This window comes from Nelumbo lutea, chromosome 6 (assembly GCF_056320005.1).
Source record: "Nelumbo lutea isolate HS-2025 chromosome 6, American lotus-T2T, whole genome shotgun sequence".
Classification (NCBI taxonomy): Eukaryota; Viridiplantae; Streptophyta; class Magnoliopsida; order Proteales; family Nelumbonaceae; genus Nelumbo; species Nelumbo lutea.
In genome coordinates, this window is record NC_142689.1 from 33,265,174 (window position 1) to 33,289,546 (window position 24,373).

At 36.9% G+C, this 24,373-nt stretch overlaps 2 protein-coding genes across 3 annotated transcripts; one reads left to right on the forward strand and one right to left on the reverse strand.

The window, feature by feature from the left end:
* Positions 1-1,883: 1,883 nt before the first annotated feature.
* On the reverse strand, positions 1,884-2,459 carry LOC148848434 (uncharacterized). Its single transcript, XM_088951321.1, has one exon. It carries the CDS (start codon positions 2,457-2,459, stop codon positions 1,884-1,886), a length of 576 nt encoding a protein of 191 aa, XP_088807447.1.
* A 10,481-nt stretch (positions 2,460-12,940) lies between these two features.
* Positions 12,941-17,404, forward strand: LOC148848435 (Pentatricopeptide repeat (PPR) superfamily protein). 2 transcript variants are annotated; one of them, XM_088948869.1, is made up of 3 exons: positions 12,941-14,848; positions 15,255-15,303; positions 16,036-17,404. In XM_088948869.1, the coding sequence occupies exons 1-2, from the start codon at positions 13,445-13,447 to the stop codon at positions 15,261-15,263; spliced, it is 1,413 nt and encodes a 470-aa protein (XP_088804995.1). In that variant the 5' UTR covers positions 12,941-13,444; the 3' UTR covers positions 15,264-15,303; positions 16,036-17,404. The 2 variants fall into 2 exon arrangements, 1 of the variants encoding a protein (XP_088804995.1); XR_016100491.1 differs by having other exon boundaries at positions 13,151-15,168.
* Positions 17,405-24,373: the final 6,969 nt, after the last annotated feature.

Sequence of the window (24,373 nt, forward strand, 5' to 3'; positions counted from 1 at the left end):
CATCGACATAGCACTTGACCTTCTTGTGAAGAACGTCATCGAAGATCCGCTACATCGTGTGCTGGTACGTAGCACCGACATTCTTAAGCCCAAAAGGCATCACTTTGTAACAATAGATCCCCTTTGGTGTTTGGAAGGCCGTGAGTTCCTCATCCTTAGGCACCATGTGAATTTGATTGTATCCAGATGAACTATCCATAAAGGATAATGCCTCGTGGCATGTAGTTGCGTCTAACATGAATTCAATGATAAGAAAAGGAATGTCGTCTTTTGGGCAAGCTTGATTTAAGTCTTGAAAGTCAACACAGACCCGAATTTGACCATTCTTCTTCCTCATAGGGACAATGTTTGCAATCCAAGTTAGATACTTCACCTTCCGAATGAAACCAACTTCAATGAGCTTGTTGATTTCTACTTCAATTTGCGGAATCAACTTGGACCAGAATCGACATTATGCTTGCTTAATTGATCGTACCCCGTGCCTAATAAAGAGGTGGTGGACAACAACCTTTGGGTCTAACCCAGGCATTTCTTTATATGTCCAAGCAAATACATTCTTGTGCTCCTGATTAGTTTGAAGTATTTGGCTTCTTCTTTAGGGTTAAGGAGTGCACTGATGTAGATGGGTCTAGGTTCCTCTTTAGTGCAAAGGTTCAACTCCTTTAGGTCATCTACTGTTGCTTAGCCTCCTACAAAGGTAGGTGGAGCAGGCTCAAGTTCTTCATCTGAAGAAGTGCTTGATAGATCTTCATCCTCCTCCTCCTCAATTGTGATGTGATTAACCGAGACAATTTCTTCATCCTCAGTTAGCCCTTCACTTTGTCCTTCCATGTCTTGTTTTGGTTGAGGTTGAACTTTGATTGAGAAGATGATGAAGATGTGATGACAATAGTTTGTTGTCTAACTGTCAATGTCTCATTAGAGGAAGCTTCCAAGTTTTCCACCCTCTTCATACGAGAAGGAACAACACTCCGAAGCTCTGACTTCTCCTTTGTAGCGATGGCACATTGTAGGCTTTAACTTTGTTGTCGGCCCTTTTTCTTCATATTGGTACCCTTGGGCCTTATGTGGGAGAGTACCAAAGTGCTTTGTGGTTGAGCAGATGACGTTGAAGCAACATCTTATCCTCCAAGCCCATCGAACACTAATTGTCTTTCTCTCAGTTCTCCTAGCCGATCGAAGACTGAACTCTATTGTCTATGCTTCTTTTCCTTCTTGTCCACCACTTCTATAGTGATGTGGTTGGACGGTGCTTTCCTCCGTGAAATTTGAGTTGGTGGATTTCGATGGTATCCTAAGCCAACATTTTGCTGAGGGATATGGGAGCATCTACTTTGTAAAGCTCTTTGCATCTTTGTTAGGCCATAGGCTTGTCCACTTGTAAGGACTGGCTCAAGGTCTCATAACCGACGATTTTCACCTTCTCTGTGACCTTCCTTCTTGAGGAGTTTATCAGCGTTGGGGTCAAACCACCATTCTTGATGTTGCCCTACTTTACTGGTTGATGAAGATCTAACAAATCCCTTTAGTAAAGGTTCAGAAATCACTAACTTCGATGTTGTGGAGATTGGAAGCACAAGATCCTTCTCAAGAACTTCAATGTCACTCCTTGAAATCGGTGCAGTACTTGGTGCAACCATGACCTCAAAAGGTAGTTTCCCTTCCCTTCTCCTTGACTTTGGTGTGTAACGAAGCATGGTGGTTGATTGGTTACAAGAAGAGGAAGTCGAAGTTGGAGTTGTTGGCAAGGTAGTAGATGCATGATGGTTTTGTAGATGCTTCTTGTCACCACTTGAAGATGCATTTTCTTCTTCATGTGTTGTGTCTTCCTTTTCCTTCCAAACTTTCATTGTATAAGATTTTGGCATAGAGACCAAAAGAGCTTATGAAATGATATTGTCAGCATAGAACTTTGTGTCAGCAAAATGTGCTTCGGCCTTGTTGAAAGGATCTGGCTCAGTGACTTCTTTCCTCTGTGTTCCATTACGATAGTATTTAAAGCATTGGTGCCACGTTAAAGGAACCACTCTTGTCTCATGCAACCAAGGATGTCCCAAAAGTAGTTGGTAGGATGTCTTAGAGTCGATGACATGTAGAAGGGCTGAAGATGTTAAGTCTCTTATTTCTATCTCGAGACGCACCATGCCCACGGCACGTTGTTCCTTTTGATTAAAGCCTTGGATTGTCAACTTTCTCTTTAGCAATTTGTCCTTGTCAATCCCAAGTTGTTTCATAGTGGAGACTGGCATGATGTTGATGGCAGATCCACAACCAATGAGGATGTGTGGCATCTTTTGCTCATGAACATATCCAGCAACATACAAGGGTCTGTTATGTGAACGTGACACAAGTTGTAAATCCTCATCTGTGAAGGTAATTGTCGCCATGCAATCCTTGCAGTTGTCCCCTTTTGGTAATTTGCTTTGGTACTTGTTGGGAAGGATCAAGGTCTTCGCCATTGCAAAGTGAACCTTTTACAGTAGTTGTAGTGCTTGGGTAAGGCTCAAGTGGGATGGCACTTCCTCCAGTTGCTTTGCTACTTCTTTGTCACACATGGGGTGCTCTTGAAGAGGCCTTGTCATGTCTTTGTCCTTGTCGGATGAAGCTTCTTCTACTGATGGTGTTGTTTCCTCTTCGTCAATTGTTACCATGTATGTTGCTACACACTCTTCTAGGAAAAGTTCTCTAAGCATGACCTCCCAAAGGGTTACTGGAGTTGGATAAGGTTGTTGAAGCACTTCCTCACTAGATAGGGGTACCTAAGGTGCTTTCTTCTTTGACACTTTCTTCTTCTTGGAGGCGTTGTGTACTCGTCGTCTTCTAGTCCACTTTGATCTGGTTGACACAGGGATGACAGGATGATGACCTTGTTCTTACGTCGAGAGACAACAGTCCATCCGATCTCATCTTGAGGAGGTGTTTCTAAGTCACTAGAGTAGATGGAGATAGTATTGCCCCCACTCAAAATGATTCCTTTGGGTTGGTGTTGTACCTTCTCTTTGGGTTTCTTGTTGGTGAAGGTGGACCACCCATCTTCTATCTCATCTTCTGAAATAGACGACTCTTCCCAGTAGTCCAAGTCATCAGTCATTAGCTCATAGAGAGTTGGGATGTCGGGATTCCCGAACCTTGGCATGTCAGGATAGGCATAAACTATGGTCACCTCTTGATCAATAATAAATTGGACAGGAATTGCCCCCTCTGGGAGGGATACTGTAGGAAAATACGTCGTTGGGGGTCCAACTACCTTGCCCCCAATCTCCATAATTTAGGAGAATCTGCTGAGTTGTGCTGTGGTGCTGACTTTCCTTTTGCGGGTGCAGAGTTCCTTGAGGTCTGGACACTAACTGTAGCTTGAGTAGAGGAGGAATAACCTATAGAGGGTTGCTGTGGTACTGGGTCTAAAGATCCAAAAGTCACCATGGTGACGTTAGTAGCAACAAAATTGTCACCAAGATCTATCTCGATCTTTCCTTGTTCTACGAGATAGAGTATTTTGTCCTTCAAGACAAAACACTTTTTAGTTGGATGAGTTTGAAAGAATGGTAGGATCCATTGTATGGCCGCCAAAAAGGTTGCGGAATGGGTGGGAGAATTTCAAAAATTTTCCTACCTTCTTCCAACTGGGAATCATATTCCCTAAATTTAGAATACAATATTCAAGGATCCTACTTGAACCATAATCGAACCAGATCTGAACCAAAAGACAATGGAGGAATTATACCTGATCCAGAGAAGTAGTATCTCCCAAAGTTGGTATTCACGCCCAAAGAGGACACCAAGATCCGCTCCTGCTGAAGATGACACAGCAATATGTGGAACGGAACCAGTAGAGTGCGTCCTACACACTGAATCCATTGCAAGAATCCTCTGGAAACTCTAAGCACCAAATCTTTTCAGTTCTTTCTGCAAAACTGATATCAAGAACTTATTTCTTGATTTCTTTCCTTCAAAGATTCAATCTTTTCAAAGAATGGCGGCGGCTAGAGGAGAATTGCTGAGATGAAGATGGCAAATATTGCTTCTCTTCTCTCTAGAGAGTTATGAGATCCTATCTCAATTCGCTGCAAGTTTTCTTGCACAAAAAACCCTAGGTTCAAATTCTGTTGATATTCTCTTAGGGTTTCTCCTCTTTTCTTCTTGATTAAGAAACCTCCTAATGAGGAGTTATCCCAATCCAAATCAGTATCTGGGTAGAGGATGATCTTAATCCTATCTGTAGATTAGGTTAGCCTACTCCTGATCTTATTAGGAGGTTACCAGATTCAAATTTGATTTGAATTTGATCTCCTAGAGTGAATTAGGTTAAAGGTCCAATCATTTTGCTAACTTTAATCCCAGATTCGCCCCATAAGTGGGTGATCATATTAGCCCAGTTCGAAATGGGCTCTTGGCCCATTAAGTGTTCAGTGCTTAACTAGTTTCCAATCTACTGCCTAGTTGGACTTCTTTGTATGGTGTAGGACCCAAGCATTGATCTACACACCAGCCACATGGGTTCGGCCCAGCCTTCATTACAAGGCCTAGCCAAATTCACTGAGAAGCCCAGTGAACCCTTGAGCTCATCACATGGACCCTATGGGCCCAACACTTACATTAAGTGGTCCCTGGGCCAAGCCATCTTATAAAAACCCAGGGACTGTGGGCAGGTGCAAGATTAGCCCATCAAGTATTATCCTAAATGGCCTTACACTTAACCTCTCAGCCCATAATGATCAATCACTGCCCGACAAGAGAGGACCTTTCTCTCGGCTGCAAGAAACAGTGTTGCACTCTCCACTCACATGGATCCCGGAATTAAAACCATTTGCAAATATTTTGAAACCGTACAAATTTCAACGATTGAAATCAACTACCGGCAGTTTGATTTTCATCAGAGAGAGTGCATTCCCGATCATTACCTTTGTCCAACAAAGGGGTTGATCCTGTCACTATGATCACCCACTCAGATGAATTCTCAAACTGCCCCAACATGCCCAGGTTTTGACCCCCGCTAAGGATCTCACTGATTGGCATATCAAAGACAGTCCGATCCGACACCTGGTGAAGTATCATAATCGAGTCTAGGGGTTAGGTGTAACTTTCCAGTTTTGCCCATCTGTCTCCAAGGTCCGGGGCAATACTGGAAATCTGGTCTGGTTCAAGGATTCGGGTAATCCTATACTGCATGTGCCTTAGGTCTTACCCTGGTGGCCGAGACAGGCCATCCCAACACTTGGCGGCACACCAGTATCGGCCTTGGCAGGATAAATCTCCCTAGACTTATCAAATGGGTGTGAACATTTAAAACTGACACAAGTCTCAATAAGTGTCCAATTTAGGGTCTTACACAGAATTATACCAAACAACATGAATCAAACATCACTTTATTTAGGAGAATCTGTTGAATCCAAGTGCATTGTAGAGAACGAAGAAGCTTTTCCTTTCTTTCTTCTCTCTGGATCGTGTAGTTACTGGAGGTTGCAAGAACTTGTGGTTGCTTGAAATCTTCAATGTTGGTGTATGAGAGCTTCTTGCAATGTAATTATCTCAAAAGGAAGAAAAACGACATTTTTTTTCTTCCTAGGCAAGGCTATTTATAGCCAAGGGTTAAGGCTGCCACCTCAGCCCACTTAGCTAACCAATCTCATGGGAGTGGGGCTTTGGGTTAGCATCAACTCCTATACATGCACTGTAGGAGTTAGTGGATGGGCTAAATTGGATTTAATATACTTGGATCCTTAGGCCATCAAGACATATTTATGTAGTCTTGGGCCTTGGGCCCATGGAGGCCCATATTATTTAGAGGCTATTATGTAAATGAAGCCCATTTGTTTGACTTAAAAAATTCACATGTCTACAGCCTCTTAAGCCTTTTCCACATTTGACCTGGCAAAACAATAAGTTTACCACTATGACCCCGCTCATCTCAAGGAACAACCCCATCATCTAGGCTATTAGCAAGACCATACCTACAGAAGGGTATTCATATCTTTAAGTGCAATGAGGTTGTGTATACTACTAACAATTACAAGTTGAAACAAGTCATATACAATTATGAAAAGATCCAACACAACAACCCTCCATCTAAACTTCAAAAGTAAAGGAGAATGTTGAGTTTGTGAATGATGATTTAGAAGGAGAGGCTCTGATCGTTTACTGGAGTCTATTGATATCCCAGAAAGATGAGGACTGGCTATGCACCAACATCTTTAGATCTCGTGTCTCATTGGAGGCAAGGTGTACAATGTCATTGATTTATGGAGGTAGTTGTAAGAATGTGGTGTCAGAGGAAGTAGTTCAAAAGTTTCGGCTCCCCACCAGTGCACATCCCCAGCCATACTCTCTTCACTAGCTGAAGAATGGAGATGAAGTGAAAGCCATGAGACAATGTTGGTTAAGCTTCTACATGCGTAAGTCATATATTGACAAGGTTTGGTGTGATGTTACACAAATGTATGTTTGTTACCTATTGCTAGGAAGGCCATGCCTGTATGACTAAAGTGTCAGACACATTGAGAGGTCAAACTCCTACAACCTCGTAAAGGAAGGCGTGAAGTATATGCTTAGGTCGTTGTGACACCAATAAGATCAAAAGAAGACTACTGGTATCAAGCTCACTTTAATACACCTAACAAGGCAAGGCATGGTTTTCAAAACCAGACTAGATCGAAAAAATCGGGAACTGGTTCCGTTTTTTCAGAAAATCAGATTTTTTCTAAAAATCGTTGATTTTTTATCGTTTTTTATTTTTTTGTTAGTGGATCAATTGTTTGGTTTGAACAATTAGACCGTTCAACCTGAAAACCGGATCCCTGACCTGTTCATTCTTCGAATCGATTTTAAAAACCTTGTAACAAGGTGTTTGAGAGTGAGGCCAAGGTGAAGATGTTGATGTGGGTCCTACTAGTAAGTCCCCCCCCCCCCTAGTGATATGGCCCCAACCATCCTCATGGCCATCCTAACCTTCCCCCTTTACGAGACATCTAGTATCAGATTGATCTTATCTATGTAGTGATAAGTTCATGAGCTACCTAAGAAGGGACACATACAACCCAACCTTAGTCTTTGTTAGTCTTCCCCCTACTCGTTTCCGAGAATAATGTCTCCTGACGAATGTATATACATAGTCATGGCATCAACATAATAACAACCAAGTACCGATTCCCCATACCTCGGTTGCAAGAGATACTAGACCAACTCAGCCAAGCTACGATATTCATCAAGATTGACTTGAAGAGCAGATACTATCAGATCCACAGGCCTGGCAATGAGTAGAAGACAATTCAATACCAAAGAAGGGCTGTATAAATAGTTAGTCATGTCATTCAGGCTGTGTTGGGCCTTACCTAGAGGGAGTGAATTGAGTATGGATTAAGTACCTCTCCCTAAAACTAAATCTAAGCCTTCTTAATGAATAGAACAAGCTATTTAAAAGTAGTTCTAAAAGAATGAACAATAAATTAAATAATTGCTTGAAGTAAATTGTAAATGGAAAATAAATGTACAACAAATTTAAAAGTAGTAGTTGCAAGTATATGTGTGTACAAACTTGAGATTAAATGTAGTCTTCTAGAGATTCAACAAGTAAACTAGATGACTATGGAAAATAATCTCAAGAATAAATAAAAAACTACTTATAATGAACTTAAGAACAAATTGATGTAGTTAAATAATAAATGTAAACAATGGAAATACTTGTCTAGTAAGACTGCAGCCATAATGAATCAACTAGGAAACAAATTTAATCAAATATCAACATGCGTTCCAACACTTTCAACAATTTGCTAAGTTCGGTAGAAGTGGATAAAATTACACTACAGAATGGGGTTATAGCTATGGCATTTTAGTTACGGTCAAAAAACCGTAGCTAAAACATGGGATATAACCAGGACTATTTGATGTCCGTGGCAAAAAGTTGAGTTTTAGCTACGGGCATTTTGTCCGTGGCTAAAAGACATTTATAGCCACGGTTATAATGTATCCGTGGCTATAAGTTATAAAAGTAGAGGTTGAGCTTTAACTACGGACAACTTGTCCGTGATTAAAAGTTGAGCTTTAGCAACAGACAATTTGTCTGTGGCTAAAAGATATTTATAGCCACGGTTATAATGTATCCATGGCTATAAATTACAAAAGCAGATAAGTTACAAAAGTAGAAGTTGAGCTTTAGCTATGGACAATTTGTCTGTGGTTAAAAGTTATTCTGTTCGTGGCTAAAAAACTATCACTATAGCCACAGATAACTAAAATTCCATGGCTATAATTACGGAGTTAATCATCTTTAGCCACGGATAATCATTTTATTCCTATCTCATAAATAATAATCATATATTATTCATTTAAAATATTTATTATTTATTAATTACCTTTTATAATAAATTAATAATTAAGAATTTATTAAAGTAAATAGATATAATTAATAGTTAATAATTAACAAATTATTAGCTCATTACTATTGCATAACAATGATAATTAATGATTTCTATTTAATAATAATTAAACTAGAAAATAAATTATTAATAATTTCATAAGTACATTAATAAAAAGAAAATAATTTCTAAAATAGAAATAAATAAGTATAGTATTAATTATTATTTGATTAATTAAAACTAATCACCAAAAATTAATTCAATTATTTAAGTAAATTAATAATTAATAGAAAGTAATAAACTAAATATGCAAACCACTAATAGTAAATTAATTAATTACCTATGAATGAAAATAATATTGACAATTAAATTAAATTATTTAAATTCATAAATAAATTATTAATAAAGTAATAGTGATACAATATAGATAAATAATTATTAATTAAATAATAAATAATCATTTATTTAATAAATTATTTCATCACTTTACCATTTTTTTGCCTCAAAGTGTAATTTTTAACCTTTTTTTATTTGTGAAAGATGAAAAACTAAAATAAAATATAAATAAATCAATATATTCTACATATTTCAAAACATCATTATTTATTCTATATATAATAAAACATATAACACTAACCAATGTTTAGAAAGTTGGACGAGACTAGCTAGTCAGATTATTGTTAAACCATGACCCAACCCTTGACCAATTCGATCATACACCTAACCCTATTTACTCCAAAAAAAAAAAGCCAAAACCATCCACCAAACTAGTCTAACCCAAGAACTAATGAATTGGTCTTTGATAACTTTTTTGCTACCTATGTGTTTTGAAGTACTAAAGGCACCTTACCCTACTATTTTTGCCATAAAACAAGGGTAATCATTTTAGCGAGTTGGAAAATTTTGCTCTTGGACCTAGATTTTATGTTTAAGCCCTGGCCGAGGCTCGGGCCCTCATTAGAGCCCCAAATTTTAGGGTTGGGCACATATATTTAACTATATGTATATTATAGATAATGTATATATTATTTTATATTACATAGAAATAGGGCATTGAATGGGTCATGTTCAACCCAATATTCATGAACTGATTAGGTTGGCTATGGTTTTAGGAATCAAAACCGATGAGTTGACTCTGGTTTCGGATATATTGTCTTGATTATTATCGGTTCGGAATTAGTTCCACCTAGTCCTGAACTGATTCAAACCCGACCCAATAGTCAGATTTCTTCTCTTCTCCCCTCTTAGTGAAACCTTTTTGCAACATTATCTTATTCAGGTCGTAGTGACCAAAATCTAATGTTCAGTCTATAACACAGATGACCAACCATTCCCATTGACAACAAACACACTACAACCAAAGGCATGGGTCATGGCATATTTGGTATTTCACTTTTCATCTCAAAAAGCAAATGTCATGCTACAAGCAATGAAAGATAGGGGTATTCAAATTTGGTTACTGAAATGAAAACAAATCGAACCAAACTAAATAAGCAAATTTAGTTTGATTTATTTGATTCTTGGTTGGTAGGATCTCTAGTCATTGTAGCAAAGACCTAGGATCAAATTCCGGGGGTATGGTACCTCCCGTTGTGTAGCTCCTTGTAGCCCCGTTGGCTCTCCTTAATATAGGAGACTAAATCATGTACTCCCCATTCAACTTGTGCTGCTCCTGTACGAACCTCCAGCCTTAATACACTTGATTTTAAGAGGTTGTGGGCAGACTACATAGAGGATAACCCAAGACCTTGGAACCCTTGCTTAACTACTTGCATTGTGTAAAGGATAAACTTGAGCAATAGACCTTTGTCCACGACAGCTTTAACAACTCCATGATTATTTCATCAGATTCTTTTCTTCCTCTTTTTTCTTTTTGCCCCAAATTAGATCATTTAGTTCTACTTTCCCTCATTTTGAAGCATTATTAGATTCCCACTAATTTACTCATTATTAATTTTACCATTTCAAATTCTTTTTACTCATCCACTTCAATCTCTTTTACATTCATTTTTTGGAGATCTTGTTTCTTAATCATACAACACTCTACTACATTCATGTTTGAAATTATCATATATATTAATTCAAAAATCTAATTTTCATTGTATTTTGTTTTTCAGGTTGATTGCATTTATAAGGAATAACAACATACATGGATGAAGAGATTTGAGATGGCAAATTACTCCTGTATTTTGTTATTATATGTAACATAGCAAATTATTCCTGTATTTTGTTATTATATGTAACATGGCAAATTGCCACATTTGAAACATTTTTTACTTGTTGATGTATCGAGGTTATATTACCATGTATTTTTAGTTTTTAATTAACATGCTAACTTTTGTAGAAATTTATCTACATATTTGATGTGATGTGAAAATAAAATAGGTGATTTCTCATGTATGTTGCAAGTTTGAGAAGTAGAAAGCTTGTAGTGGTAGAAAAGTCGTAATTATAAATAACTAAAATTGAATATAGTGACAAAATAAAATTGTCACTATAACCTTTTTTCTTGTAGTGTATTTTATTTGGAATATAGCCACAATTTTTTTATAAATTGAAACAATTAGCTATGGTTTTCCAAGAAACTGTGGGCATATATTGCATCTTATAGCTATGGTTTTGTGCCAAACCATAGCTATAAGTAGAAGAGCTATAGTTACGGTTTTATAAAAATCTGTGGTTATAGATTTTGATATATAACTATAGACAATTTAAAAACCATAGCTATATGCATCTTTTAGCTATGGTTCAGCCCGTGGCTAAAGGTTCAAATGATTTGCGTTCGCCCTTTAGCTACGGACAGATACCGTAGCTATAGATGGGTTATAGCCACGGATTAATTGATCCATAGCCGTAGGCTATAGTCACACGAACATAGGCTATGATTTTCTATCCGTAGATAAACCCTAGCTATAGGTCTATAGCTACGGTTTTTTTGACCCTTAGCCACGGTTTTATTCGTAGCTAAAGGCCATATTCCTTGTAGCGTAGTAATTTAATTGTGGCATATATGGCAACGGGAGTTTAAAAGATAATAAACAAAGAACTAGAAGAACAAACATGCACCTCATTCTTAAAATCTTAAGGCACATGAGAATTAAAGTCGGATAACAGGCACTAAAAACGGAACAACTAGAGAATTAATGTGGTGAAGAAGTAACTCCCATCGGTCTATGCCTTTAGAGTATAAGGGGAATTCCCACAAACTAGGGGTGGGCAAGGATCGGGTCAGTTCAATTTCATGGCAGAACTTTGATTTTATCATGTGATGGTCAGTTTAAGGTTTTTGAAACCGGAACCTGCCCTATGAAACTCGGTTATAGGATTGGTTGGCCTTAGTGGTTCTAAGCTTAGTTATAAGTAAGGTTTCAAATTTCGATATGATACGTCCAATATGAGACGTATTCCATCGGATTTTTGAAAAATAGATACGGAATATGCATGGAATTTGTACGTTTTGTCTTTTTTCATGCATATCGGATTTGTATCGGATGTATTGGGGGTGTATCGGGGCGTATTGGTATTATATCGACGAAAATGATACAGCCAAAAACTATAAAAAATTAATGTGGGAAAACAAGCTTCTTTTCCACAAATTAATGCGGGAAAACAACAATTGAATATCTTATAATTCTATGGATGATCTATCATATCCACAAACCAATTGAAATTTCTTCTTTAATAATTATTTTTTTTATTTTTTTATTTTTAGAATTAAAAATTAATTAATTAATTAACTATAATTTATTATTGCAAAGATTGAATATATTATAATTCTATGGATGATCTATCATATCCACAAAGCAATTGAAATTTCTTCTTTAATAACTATTTTTGAATATGTTATATAATATTTATTTCTTTTTTATAATTTTTGGAATAATAAATAATAAATAATTATTAATTATATTTTCACATAGAAGTTGTGCCAATGAATGTTCTATGATTGGATAGGAGAATTGGGTTTTTCCCATCCCATAAAACATGTAAACTTAAGAATTATAATTTATAAATTATAGTTAAGCATATGATTTTTAATGAAGTTATAATTAGCTACAATATATTTCTTTATAAAACCATTAATATATTTTAATTTAATGTATATACTCCTTATTGAGGTCTTATATTTAGTGTTGTTGATGTATTTTTGTGATTTATTAAAGTATTTATAGTGTTTCTAAGTGTGTTTATGTGTGTCTTAGTTTTTCTCTGATACGCATTTGTATCCAAGGTGTATCTCGATATGTCTCAAAATTGTCTTTCCAATACAATTGGTGTTTCTGATACTTTGAACCTTGGTTCTAAGGTCTACCAATGGAACATATTCTTTATTTATTCTCCCCCTTCAAAAAAATGAAAATTCTCTTTCAAATCTTGATTTTCAATAAATATAATATATAGTTTAAAACTTATGTATTTTATTGATTAAATTGAGTAATTTAATATGTAAATTATCCTATAATATATGGTTCAAAACTTATATTATGACTTAAATTTTTTAAATATTACCTTTTCCATTACTTGCATACACATTCAAAATTAAAATAAAAATAAATGATCAAATAAATTAAGTCACTCAATAGTCAAATGAAACCATCACACCCTTAAAAATTATTTTGGAGTTTATTTCAAGGAAAGTTTGATTCTAAGGTCAGCTCCACCAAGCATTTAACCATTTAGAACCATAACAGATCCATACCTCCAACTACGTTGATTGGCCTGTCGCAAATCACCATAGCAAACAATCCAACACCTTTCCCATTAAAATCTCTCTTAACCAACTTTTTCTCCTCATCCATTTCCTTTGGAAAAAAAACAGAGATCGAGCTTCAGCAGCGCTCCCGGAGGAGCAAAAACAAGTCCAGATCAGTCACACAGACGCAGCTCACTCTCAGAAACCACACTGACTCGGAGTATTCACTCACTCACACGGAGCTCCTAATGCCAATACTTTGATACTTAGAAAACGAAACACAGTGGAATCAAATAGGACATCTGCAAAGACGTTGTAGACAGTAAAAACGTCCAGTCAGGTTGTCTGCCAATCAAACAGGTCCACAATTTCACATAGCAGCAGACTCGTTTATGGCAAAATGCAAAAAACGACCGTTATTCTTGGAAGAACAAGGACCATGTATAACAAATTCTACACAACTAACATCTCGACTGCCAATAAAGACGCATACGACCTTGTCTCTTACTATTTCTCCCTTCTACACTCCTCCGCCAACGCCAGACATCTTGGTAGCCTCCACACTCGACTGCTTCGAACAGGTCTCTATGGGAACGTCATCCTTAGCTCCAAGCTCGTTATGATGTACTCCAAACACAACAATCTCTCTTGTTCTCTATCAGTCTTCCTCCACATGCCCCATCGAAACATCTACTCATGGAACATCATAATCGGAGAATTTTCTCGGTCGGGAGATCCTGAGCAAGCGATACGACTGTTTGTTCTAATGCGGAACTCGGACGTTCAACCGGATGTATTCACTTTCCCTCTTGTTCTCAGGGCCTGCGCTAGCTCCGGGGCTATCTGTTGGGGTGCGTCAGTACATGGGTTGTGTGCGAGGATGGGGATGGAGAGGAACGTGTTTGTTGCTTCGGCATTGATTTTCTTTTATGTTACGCTGGCGAGAATTTTGGAAGCTAGAAGACTGTTTGATGAAATGCCTCAACGAGATGCAGTGCTTTGGACAGCTATGCTGGCTGGGTACGCACAGCATGGGGAACCAATGCTGGGTTTCGCCGTATTTAGAGAAATGGTCGGTGAAGGGATTGCGCTTGATGGGGTGGTCATGGTCAGCTTACTTTTGATCTGTGGACAGTTAGGGTTGTTGAGACATGGAAAGAGTGTGCATGGGTGGATTATAAGGAGGTGTTTGTGTTTGGGTTTGAGTTTGGGGAATGCTCTTATGGACATGTACGTTAAATCTGCAGTTCTTAGTTATGCACACAAAATTTTTCATAAAATGCCTGAAAGAGATGTGATTTCTTGGAGCTCGATGATCTTAGGGTATGGGTTAAACGGAGGTGTCCAAATTGCCTTCGAGCTTTTTGATCGAATGGTTATGGAAGGAGTCAAGCCGAATGACGTGACCTTTCTTGGGGTCTTGTCTGCATGTGCACATTCTGGGATGGTGAGTAGAGCACGGGCTTTTTTCAATATGATGGAGGATTACAAAGTCGTGCCTGAGCTGAAGCATTACGCTTGCATGGTTGATTGTTTAGGGAGAGCAGGGCTTCTACGAGAGGCGGAGAAGTTTATAGAAAATATGCCAGTGGAGCCTGATGAGGCTGTAATGGGTGCTCTTTTGAGTGGGTGTCGAGTACACAACAACGTTGAGGTGGGGGAAAGAATTGCAATGAAACTATTGATGTTGAAGCCACAGAAGGCTGGATATTATGTCCTTCTGGCCAACATATATGCAGCTGCAGGTAGGTTTGATGATGCGGAGCAGGTGAGGAGCTTTATGAAACAAAGGAATATGACTAAGGTACCTGGATGTAGCATGACTGAATCAGATAGCTTTTTCCTTTTTCATGAATAAAGTTTTGGTTCAAAGATGATTATAAGAAAGTCTTATAAGAGAAACATGGAAAAGTCACAGAAGCAGTTTGTGGAACTACTGGCAATTCTTCCATGCATGGTTCATTGTTATGCTTTGAAATGAAATTTGGTAGAAAGAGAGAGAAAAATGATTTGTAGTTTCTCCCTTTTTGCATATAATGTGCATGAGATCCATGGAAAAAACAGTTTTCTGGGGTTTGGTTGTATAAAATTTATCAGGGTAGGAAAATGGCATCATCTTTTTGGGTAAGTAATCTTTCATTACCAGTCGGGATTCCAAATTTATGTAACTGATTTAATTTCTCTTAACACCTTATGATTTGTAATGGCAGGTTTATTAGTAAGAAATACAAAAGAGGACGAGAAAACCACCAATCAAAAGTAAGTTCTATATACAGCTTCATCTGATATGTGAAAACATAAACTAATAACCAGGGCTGCAACTTGGGTTTGGTTTGGCTCAACTTTTGTTAAAATTTTAATGGTCCCAAACCCTAACCCCAGCCTGATGTAGTTGAAGTTCTTCAATTCAGGTAGCCTGACTTGCACCCCTACTAATTACATTGATCTTCTAGTCATCTTAGCCCTGTTTGTGTCAAAATCCCCATTACTCATGTCCTTGATGCTAAGTTCTGGCTCATTCCCTGTTTACACGAAGCAGTCTCCTTGATCTTGTTTCTCTTCTCGCAACTCATTTCAAATTAGGTCTTTCAGTTTAGGTATGGTTTAAGGAAAACACAGCATCCAACCAACCTTTTACAAGGCACTGAAGGCAATAAGCGGGTTCAACATTTGTCTCTCTCTCTCTCTCTCACACACACACACAACCAAAACACACACGTGCGCGTGTGCACAACATGCATATCTTTATCTTTTTACTTCCATATATCCATATCTATACACACATATCTTTATCTTTTTATATCTATATATCCATATCTATCTATCTATCTAAATAATTGGAATAAGGTTTAGATGAGTATATGTGTTATATGTGTTTCTCACTCTTCACATATATTTATTATTTGTGCATTCTTTATTCACTTTTCAACATATACATTTTAATGAGAAAACTATGGTTTTAATTTTGTTTTTGCTTCCTTTTCTATGTAGGTGAGGAGGCATGAATCTCTCCTCAGTCTTATAGAACCTCTATGTAAGCTCTACCAGATTGAAACATCAGCCTTCCCTAAGCTTCCTTGCAACCTTCCTCCTCCCTCTCACAGAGCCATCTACCATCCTTCAGGTAAACTCCTCTCACAGAGCCATCATTCATGTAGAATCTTTTACCTCCGTGATCAAAAAAGATGGCTACAAGAAGGATCAACTTGACCACCATCCTCGAGAACTCCACCGAGAATCTAGAATAGAATGACATGAAGATCGCATTCCACTTCAAAGATGGTGACAAACTCAAGATCCTCGCCAATAAGGTTTATACTCTTACTGAAAGTAGACCAAATCAATGCCCTGGTGCCCCAACAAGTTGAGTTCAAGGAGTTACTCATGCTAGCTCTCCAACACCATCAAGCTCATCCCTAGATGCCAATCCACCATCAATCACCACGCTCCACTCAGCTCTCTACCCAAACCTAGCCACGAGGCCAGAGTGGATCAGCATATGCTTTACAAGCTCCTGCAATAGACACACCAAACCTGATTTATTAGATACCAGCTCCCCTTAGACCTTTGTAAGCCACTAACGACACCATTCCACCATCCACTTTCGTAGCACCACCTCTAGCCACAACAGTTGAGGAGGTCGGTGCCCCCTCTACGTTGCTGGTTAGTCAGGTGGAGTTGCATGAATATGTGCAGGGCCTTATTTAAGCAAACCAGAACCAAACCTGAACAACTACCCTCCTCGAAAAAAATCCTATTCAAACTATACTCGGGAGGCTATTACCTTCCCTAGCAGCAGTCCCTATATGACAGTCAGCATGACATCCCTCAAGAACACATCAGCAAGTTCAGAGATTCCATGGGCTACTTTGCATTACACGAGGACCTAAAGGTACAAGAATTTTTCAAGTCATTGACAAGTCCCGCTTACTCCTACTTTGTGAATTTGACAACAGGAAGCACTAATTCTTGGAATGAGTTGATGGGCAAGTTTGTCACCAAGTGGTTCTCGCTGAAGTAGCACATGACAATGGCACACCAGAGAAGGTTGTCGGATTATGTCATGCGATTTTAGAAGGCCATGTACTCAATCCTAGATGAATGGGTGACAAAGAATTTGTGAAGCAATGCATACAAAGCTAGGGCTGGCAATCTTGACCCCAACCCATTTGACCCACCCATCCCACCCATTCTATTGGTGGATCAATATGGGTTGAGCAACCCATTAGGGTAAGTGAAAAAGGGTTTCTGTGGGTTGGGTCGAGGTACCCATTAGGGTCAGGATGGGTTGGGTTGAGGGGGTCATGGGTTGGGTCAACAATTTCGCCAAGCCTCACAATAAAAAACACGTTTGAAGATACTCGAACTCGAGTCCACCCAATGCGTAAACATGATCCCATTTCAAACCACCAAGCCAAATGTGATTTTGTGATTAAAAGTGGTATATAAATGATTTTATTAGCTTTTGTGTTCACATGCATTTTAAACAAAAAATAAATATTTATATTTAACAACTCTAACTAAAATTTAAACATACTATTTTATAAACTAATAGAATAAATAATCTATCAAATCTACATTTATATAAAAAGATGATTTCTAATATCAAAAAATGTATACAAATAGAATATTAATAATAGAATAATTATTTTAATACTTAAAATTTATAAATTTGCACATGATATAAATCTTAAAATTTTTACATGTTTTTATAAATTATTAACTAATATCTTAATTTACATTAATAAGTAATAACAAAATATCTATTATTTACAAAAAATAAAAATATTATAAAAAAATTAAATAATATAATATTAAATTGAATCTATCAAATGCACTAGTCTACATTTATTTCAGAAAATTATTTTTATTTCATAAAGTTTATAGAAATAAAATATTAATAATGGAATAATTATTTTAGTAATTAAAAACTATGAATTTGTATATGATATGTATTGTAGAAATTTTAACAAAATTGATAAACTCTAAGTTAAGATTATATTTTTATAAATTTTTAATTCATATTTTAATTTGAGTTGATTTTTTGTTAATTTAAAAAAATTAAAATAGTAAAATAAAATAATAATTAAAATATAATAGGTGCATATATTTAGTGTCTTTGACTCTTGATTGATCCATTATAAATAAAATTATATGATAGCTATGCATCCCAATATACTTTGTGTATGGTAAATAAAATAATAATGTATTTCTTATATTTTGTGTATTTTGATCTTCAATTTAGTGTTATTAATGTATTTATAAAACTTGTATGTATTTCCATAGCATATCCATACATTTCTATATTTTTTATTCATATCCATGCATTTCCAAAATGTATTTGTATCCGTGTTATCCGATATAATACCCGATACTTTAATCCTTGGCTTTAGTAATTTGAAAGTCTCTATTCAAGTCAAAGGTTTCTAAGTAAAGGTTGAGTTAGATAATTTCTTGGCAATAAGGTAGCAATCCCCTCTCCAATCACTTACAAGGAGGAAACATCAATGTAGTCAATGCTATAAACTACCATTCAGCCTCCCCAGCACACTAGCTGATGAAACAGTTAGGTAACAATAAGGGCATTGGTAGAAGTTTTCAAAAATCCAACACACCTCCACAACAACAACAACAAGGTAGCATAGAGTTATTCGCTGATGATACGTTGGTAGTAGATCCCAACCACACCATACGTTTGTATATCTGTTTATTTTACACTAGTACATTCACATATCTTTTTCTCATTAAGCAAGCATTTATCTCAAATCACAGAAACCACTGAGCAAACAACAAAAGAATACGACATTGTCTTCAATATTAACTAGGTAAATTAGAACAAACAAAACTTTAAAATGGAAGTCATTATGTTGTGAACCCTAACTAAATTAGAAACTTGCGATAGGCTGAATCGAATGAATTAGTAGAATACTACGATGAGACAACTCCTCACCCAAAACACCTACAAGACTTGAACAACATAGTACAAGAGCCTCTAGAAGAAATCAACATTGAACAACAAAAAAAATGAAAACAGATCCATGTTTAACTCAGTTAGATTAGAGGGTGAACATAAGACAAGCTTTTTAGTACTACTGAAAGGTACGCTACATCTCACCTATCCCATTGGTTTAACTCGTAAAACTAAACTTAACCTACTTTAATCATAGAATTCCTAGATGTTTTTGCCTGGTTATATGACCAAATGCCTATCCTAAATCATAATCTCGTCAAGCATTTACTTTACATCGACCCCAACCACAAGCCAATCAAGCAGCCCTAGTCCGTATTCAGTCCAGTAATAGCACTAAAAGTGAAGGAAGAAATTAAGAAGCACCTCAAGACCGGTTTTATCAAGCCCATAATGCACCCTAAGTAGTTAGCCGACATAATGTTCATTAAGAAGAAGAACAACCAACTCAAGTTAGATCCTAAATATCAAGTCTTCAAACCACTCTACATCCCATCTAACCCTAGAAATGGTAACTTCCCATAGGTGTTTTGTCAACTTTAGAAATATGCTAAAGGATAAATTTCCCCTATCTATTATGGATACACTAATTGATGCAATAACAAGCAATAAACCCTTCTCCTTCCTTGATGCCTATAGAAGATACAATTAGATCTTTATGGACCCCTTAGATGCTCCTCACACAACCTTTAGGATACCTATAGAGAATACAAGGGCTATTAATTAGAAGGTGATGACTTGTATGTTTCATGACATGATGCACAAGAAGATTGAATATTATGTTAACAATGTTGTGGACAAAGCGAAGAAAAATGATAATCAAATAGTTCTTAGAAAGATATTCATTAGGTGCAGATAGTATAACTTATGATCGAATCCTCTTAAGTGCACCTTTCGTGTGGAGCCAAACAAATTCTTAGGCTACAAGGTTGATCGGGCAAGCATACATCTAGATGATGTTAAGATAAAAGTTGTTCTAGAGCTTTCCTTCCTAGGAAAAGTCTCATACCTTAGGACGTTCATCCCAACCCTAGCACCAATAGCCTCTCCTCTCAAGTTAACCAAGAAGACCAACAACTTTAGTGGTCATATGAGCACTACAAAAACATATCAAATAGGTCCAAGCCAAAGAACCAACTTGTTCCCACCTCAAAATGGTAAGAAGTTTAAGATGTACATAACAGCAAACCAAGTAGTAGGTTGCCCGATCACACAAGATAATGTAGATGGATAGGAGTGTCCCATTTATTATGCGAGCAGAACCCTATAACAAGCAAAAAGGAATAATTCGCACATTGAGCAATAGTTTTTAGCCTTGGCGTTTGCGGTGCAAAAGTTTAGACACTACATCCTAGGCCAGAAGGTGGTTCTCATTGCAAAAAGTGGCCCCATTAAGTACTTCGTGTACTGACCTCCTCCATTTGGAAGGCTAGTAAAGTGATTAATGTGGTTGAATACACCATTAAATATAGCCAATCCAAAGTTATAATGTTCTAGGTAGTAGGTAACCTCCTACTAGCCATTCTAATATATGAACCCTTAGAAATCGTAGAGGATATATTGGGTAACCATCCACTAATCGCGATGGTAGAAGATGGAGAATGGGAGTTAGCATTTGATGGTAGTTATGTCAATTCGTCAATAGGAGCAGGTATTACTCTAACATCATCTTCCAGTACAAGTATAGCCTATTCTTTAAGCTCTAATTCCCTTGCTCACATAACATCACAAAATATGAACCCCTTGTCTTGGGACTAATCATAGCCAAAGACCTTGGTGCCAAGAAAATCCTAGTAGTTGATGACTTGTAGTTGGTGAGCAATCAAATGGATGAAACAACTATAGTGAAAGAGGTTTCTATATTACCCTACAAAACACTCATCTAAAAACTAACCAAAGACCTCACCATCACCTACCATCATCATAATCGAGCCAAAATCACTATGCAGATGCCTTGGCCACCCTGGGTTTTAAGATACAACCTTGCAATGAAAATACCATAGTTTGCATATAGATAAAGGACCAACCATCCATCGAGCGACTATTCCATTGGGTTGAAATACAAGATAAAGACTATTAAGGAAACTAAAAACCCCACCCCTCACCCCAAGACAACAAAATCCTCCTATGATAAATTAGTGAATGATGTCCTATACCATAAGATGGTTGATGAGTGTGCACTCATTGCATGGATGCTGAAGAAAGTAGGGTAGTACTAAAAGAAACTCATGAAGTGTATTGCAAAAATATAATTGCTACCCTATACAAAAAACTACGACACATGAGGTATTACTTGTTAGAGATGAAAGTAGATGTGATGAGAATACTGAATGATTACGAAAAATGCCTACTAGAAACAAACAAGTATGAGTGCTTGGTCATTGACACTAGGGGTGAGCATTTTTTTATTAAAACCAAAAGACCAAACCAAAAATTTTGGTTTCGGTTTTTGGTTAAATCAATTCAATTAACTCAGTTTTCGGTTTCAGTTTTTAAAATTAGAAATTCGGTTAATTGAATTAACCAAACTTTCTATTATTATATATAATATATAATAACATGAATTTTGATTTCATAATATATATTTTATAATATATAATATATATTATATGTTATAATATATATTATATGTTATAATATATATAAATAGAGTATATATTATTACAATTCGGTCTTAACCAAAATTCGAACAAAAAATTTTGGTTTTGATTCGATTTTTATTATTTTAGTTCGGTTTTTTAAATTTTGGTCTATAAAGTTTGGTTTTTAACTGAATAAACCGAATGCTCACACCTAATTGACACCATTGATTGGACGGGTTCTTATATAGCTTACTTAACAACATATGCCCTACTAGTAGATAAGGTAACTAGTAAAAGGTTGTTGTTTAGGGTGAAGAGAATTTACATGATGGGTTGCTATATCTTAAATCCTATAATGACAAACCTTTGAGATGCATAGCCAAAGATGAAATAAAACACATTCTAGAAGTTGCCCATAGCCAAGAGCTAGCTACAAACCATGGTCAAATGGCCTTACGTAATCATATCTTACACTTAGGCTTTTACAAGCCTACGATGATTGATGATACAACCAAACATGTAAAGAAATGCCATACATACTAGCTCCATTGATGAAGAATACACCAATGAGTCAATGAACTTCACCCAATATTCACATCATGACCACTCCACACTTGGGAGTAAACCTTATAGGAAAGATCAATCCACCATCTAGAAGTTGCTACTTTATTTTAGTTGCCATCGATTACTTCACTAAGTGGGTTGAAACCATTCCCGTAAAAAGAATATTCACATCCAATGTGAAGAATTTCCGAAGACAACACATCATCCATCATTTTGGAGTATCCATGAGAATCCTAACAGGAAATGGCACATCCACTAAGCACATCCACTACTGATTATCCACAAGAAAATGGGTAAGCTAAGGCTATAAATAAAACATTACTAAAGATGTTAAGTAAACTATGGTTGAACATCGGAGAAATTAACCAGGCAAACTCTCTAGCACATTGTGTGCTTACAAAAGTTTCATTAGGAAATGGACAAAATCAGCACCATACTCCCTGGTGGCCAAGAAGCAATGCTACCAGTTGAAATACAAATAGTATCAGTTAGAATGGCTTATGCGACAAGGAAGACGTTCAAGATAGAGGATATGGATCAGATGGCATGTTATAGGTTCAAAACCTTAGATGAGAATCGAGATAAAAATGTTCAACACCAAGTAAAATTAAAACAGCTCATGGCCTCAAATTTCAACAAAATAATAAAACTAAGGATTTTCAATGAAGGGGACAAAGTGTTTAAGATGGTGTTGCATGTAAGACAAGACAAGTCTACGAATAAATCCACCCTTAACTAGGTTGGCCTCTATATCATAAAAAAAGGTTACCCATCAGGATATTATGTACTATGTAACCCTGAAACTTATGAGGAAGATGAAACCATAAATGGACATTGGCTGAAAATGTATCATGAATAAATTATTCTATGTATTTTAGAATGTAACATCAATGTTCATTAATGGAATTTTTCTTCTTAATTGATCATTTTTTATACCAAGTGTCAATCTATGTATATATGAATTGCGATCGATGTAATTTCATCTTTCAATATTAATGAAATACTTACTACCTAACTTTTATCATAACATATAGATTCATAATCACACATTTAACTGTTGAGCACATCATATTGTATACACTTTTCTTAATGTTACTAACCTTCTATAGATTTAGTGCACCTTAAATCATAAGAGCTTAAGCCCTAGGTAACCAACCCATAGCACCAACCATAGTGTAGTCAATATAGGCCTAGAAAGCCAGTCCTGAACATCGCTTATTAGGGGTGCAACTTGGGTAGGTCAACCTGAGCCCAAACTGACCCAACCTGAAATTTTACACGGGCTGGGCTTGGATTTTTAGTCCTCGGACTAGGCCTGGCTCAAGAATTTGAACTTTTTTATTTTTCAGGTTGGGCTCGGGCCTAGCTCTTAGGTAGCCTGAGCCCAACTCAAGTATAGGCATTCATACATACATATGTATATATGTAAATTTTTGCATATATATATATATATATATATATATATATATATACATGCGTACATATATGTATACATATTTGCATAAATGCATACATACATTTATAATTTTAGAGTGAATTCATTGACCAACCCAAGTCCTATTCGGGCCCAAGCCTAACTGAGTGCATCAAATTACAGTGCATGTTGGGCTCAGGTTGCGAAACAAGTAACCATTCCCTACATCTACAATAAGGCTTAGGCAACCAACCCCTAGGCCTTCAACTTTGAGCCCTGGGGTAACCATCCCCTAGGCCTCCACTTACACCTACACGAAGCCCTAGGGTAACTAGGCCCTAAGCCTTTAACTTTGAGCCTTGAGGCAACCTACCCCTAGGCCTTCAATTATAGCTACAAGAAGCCCTAAGGTAACTTACCCTAAGCCATCAACTTTGACCCCAAGGGCAACAAACTCCGAGGCTACAAGAAGCCCTAGGATGACCAACCCCTAGGCCTTCTATTTTAAGCATTGGGGCAACTAGCCCCTAGACCTCCAATTACAACTACAAGAAGCCCTAGGGCAATTGGCCCCTAGGCCTTCAATTTTGAACCCTGGGGCAACTAATCCCTAGGCCTTCAATTTTGAACCCTAGGGTAACTAATCCCTAGGCCTCCAATTACAACTACAAGAAGCCCTAGGTACCTAGCCCCTACGCTTTCAACTTCGAGTTCTCGATAACTAGACCCTAGGCTCTGATCTACAAAAACCATGGTAACCTGCCTAAAACGCTAACACAATTATACACATTTTTGTATACA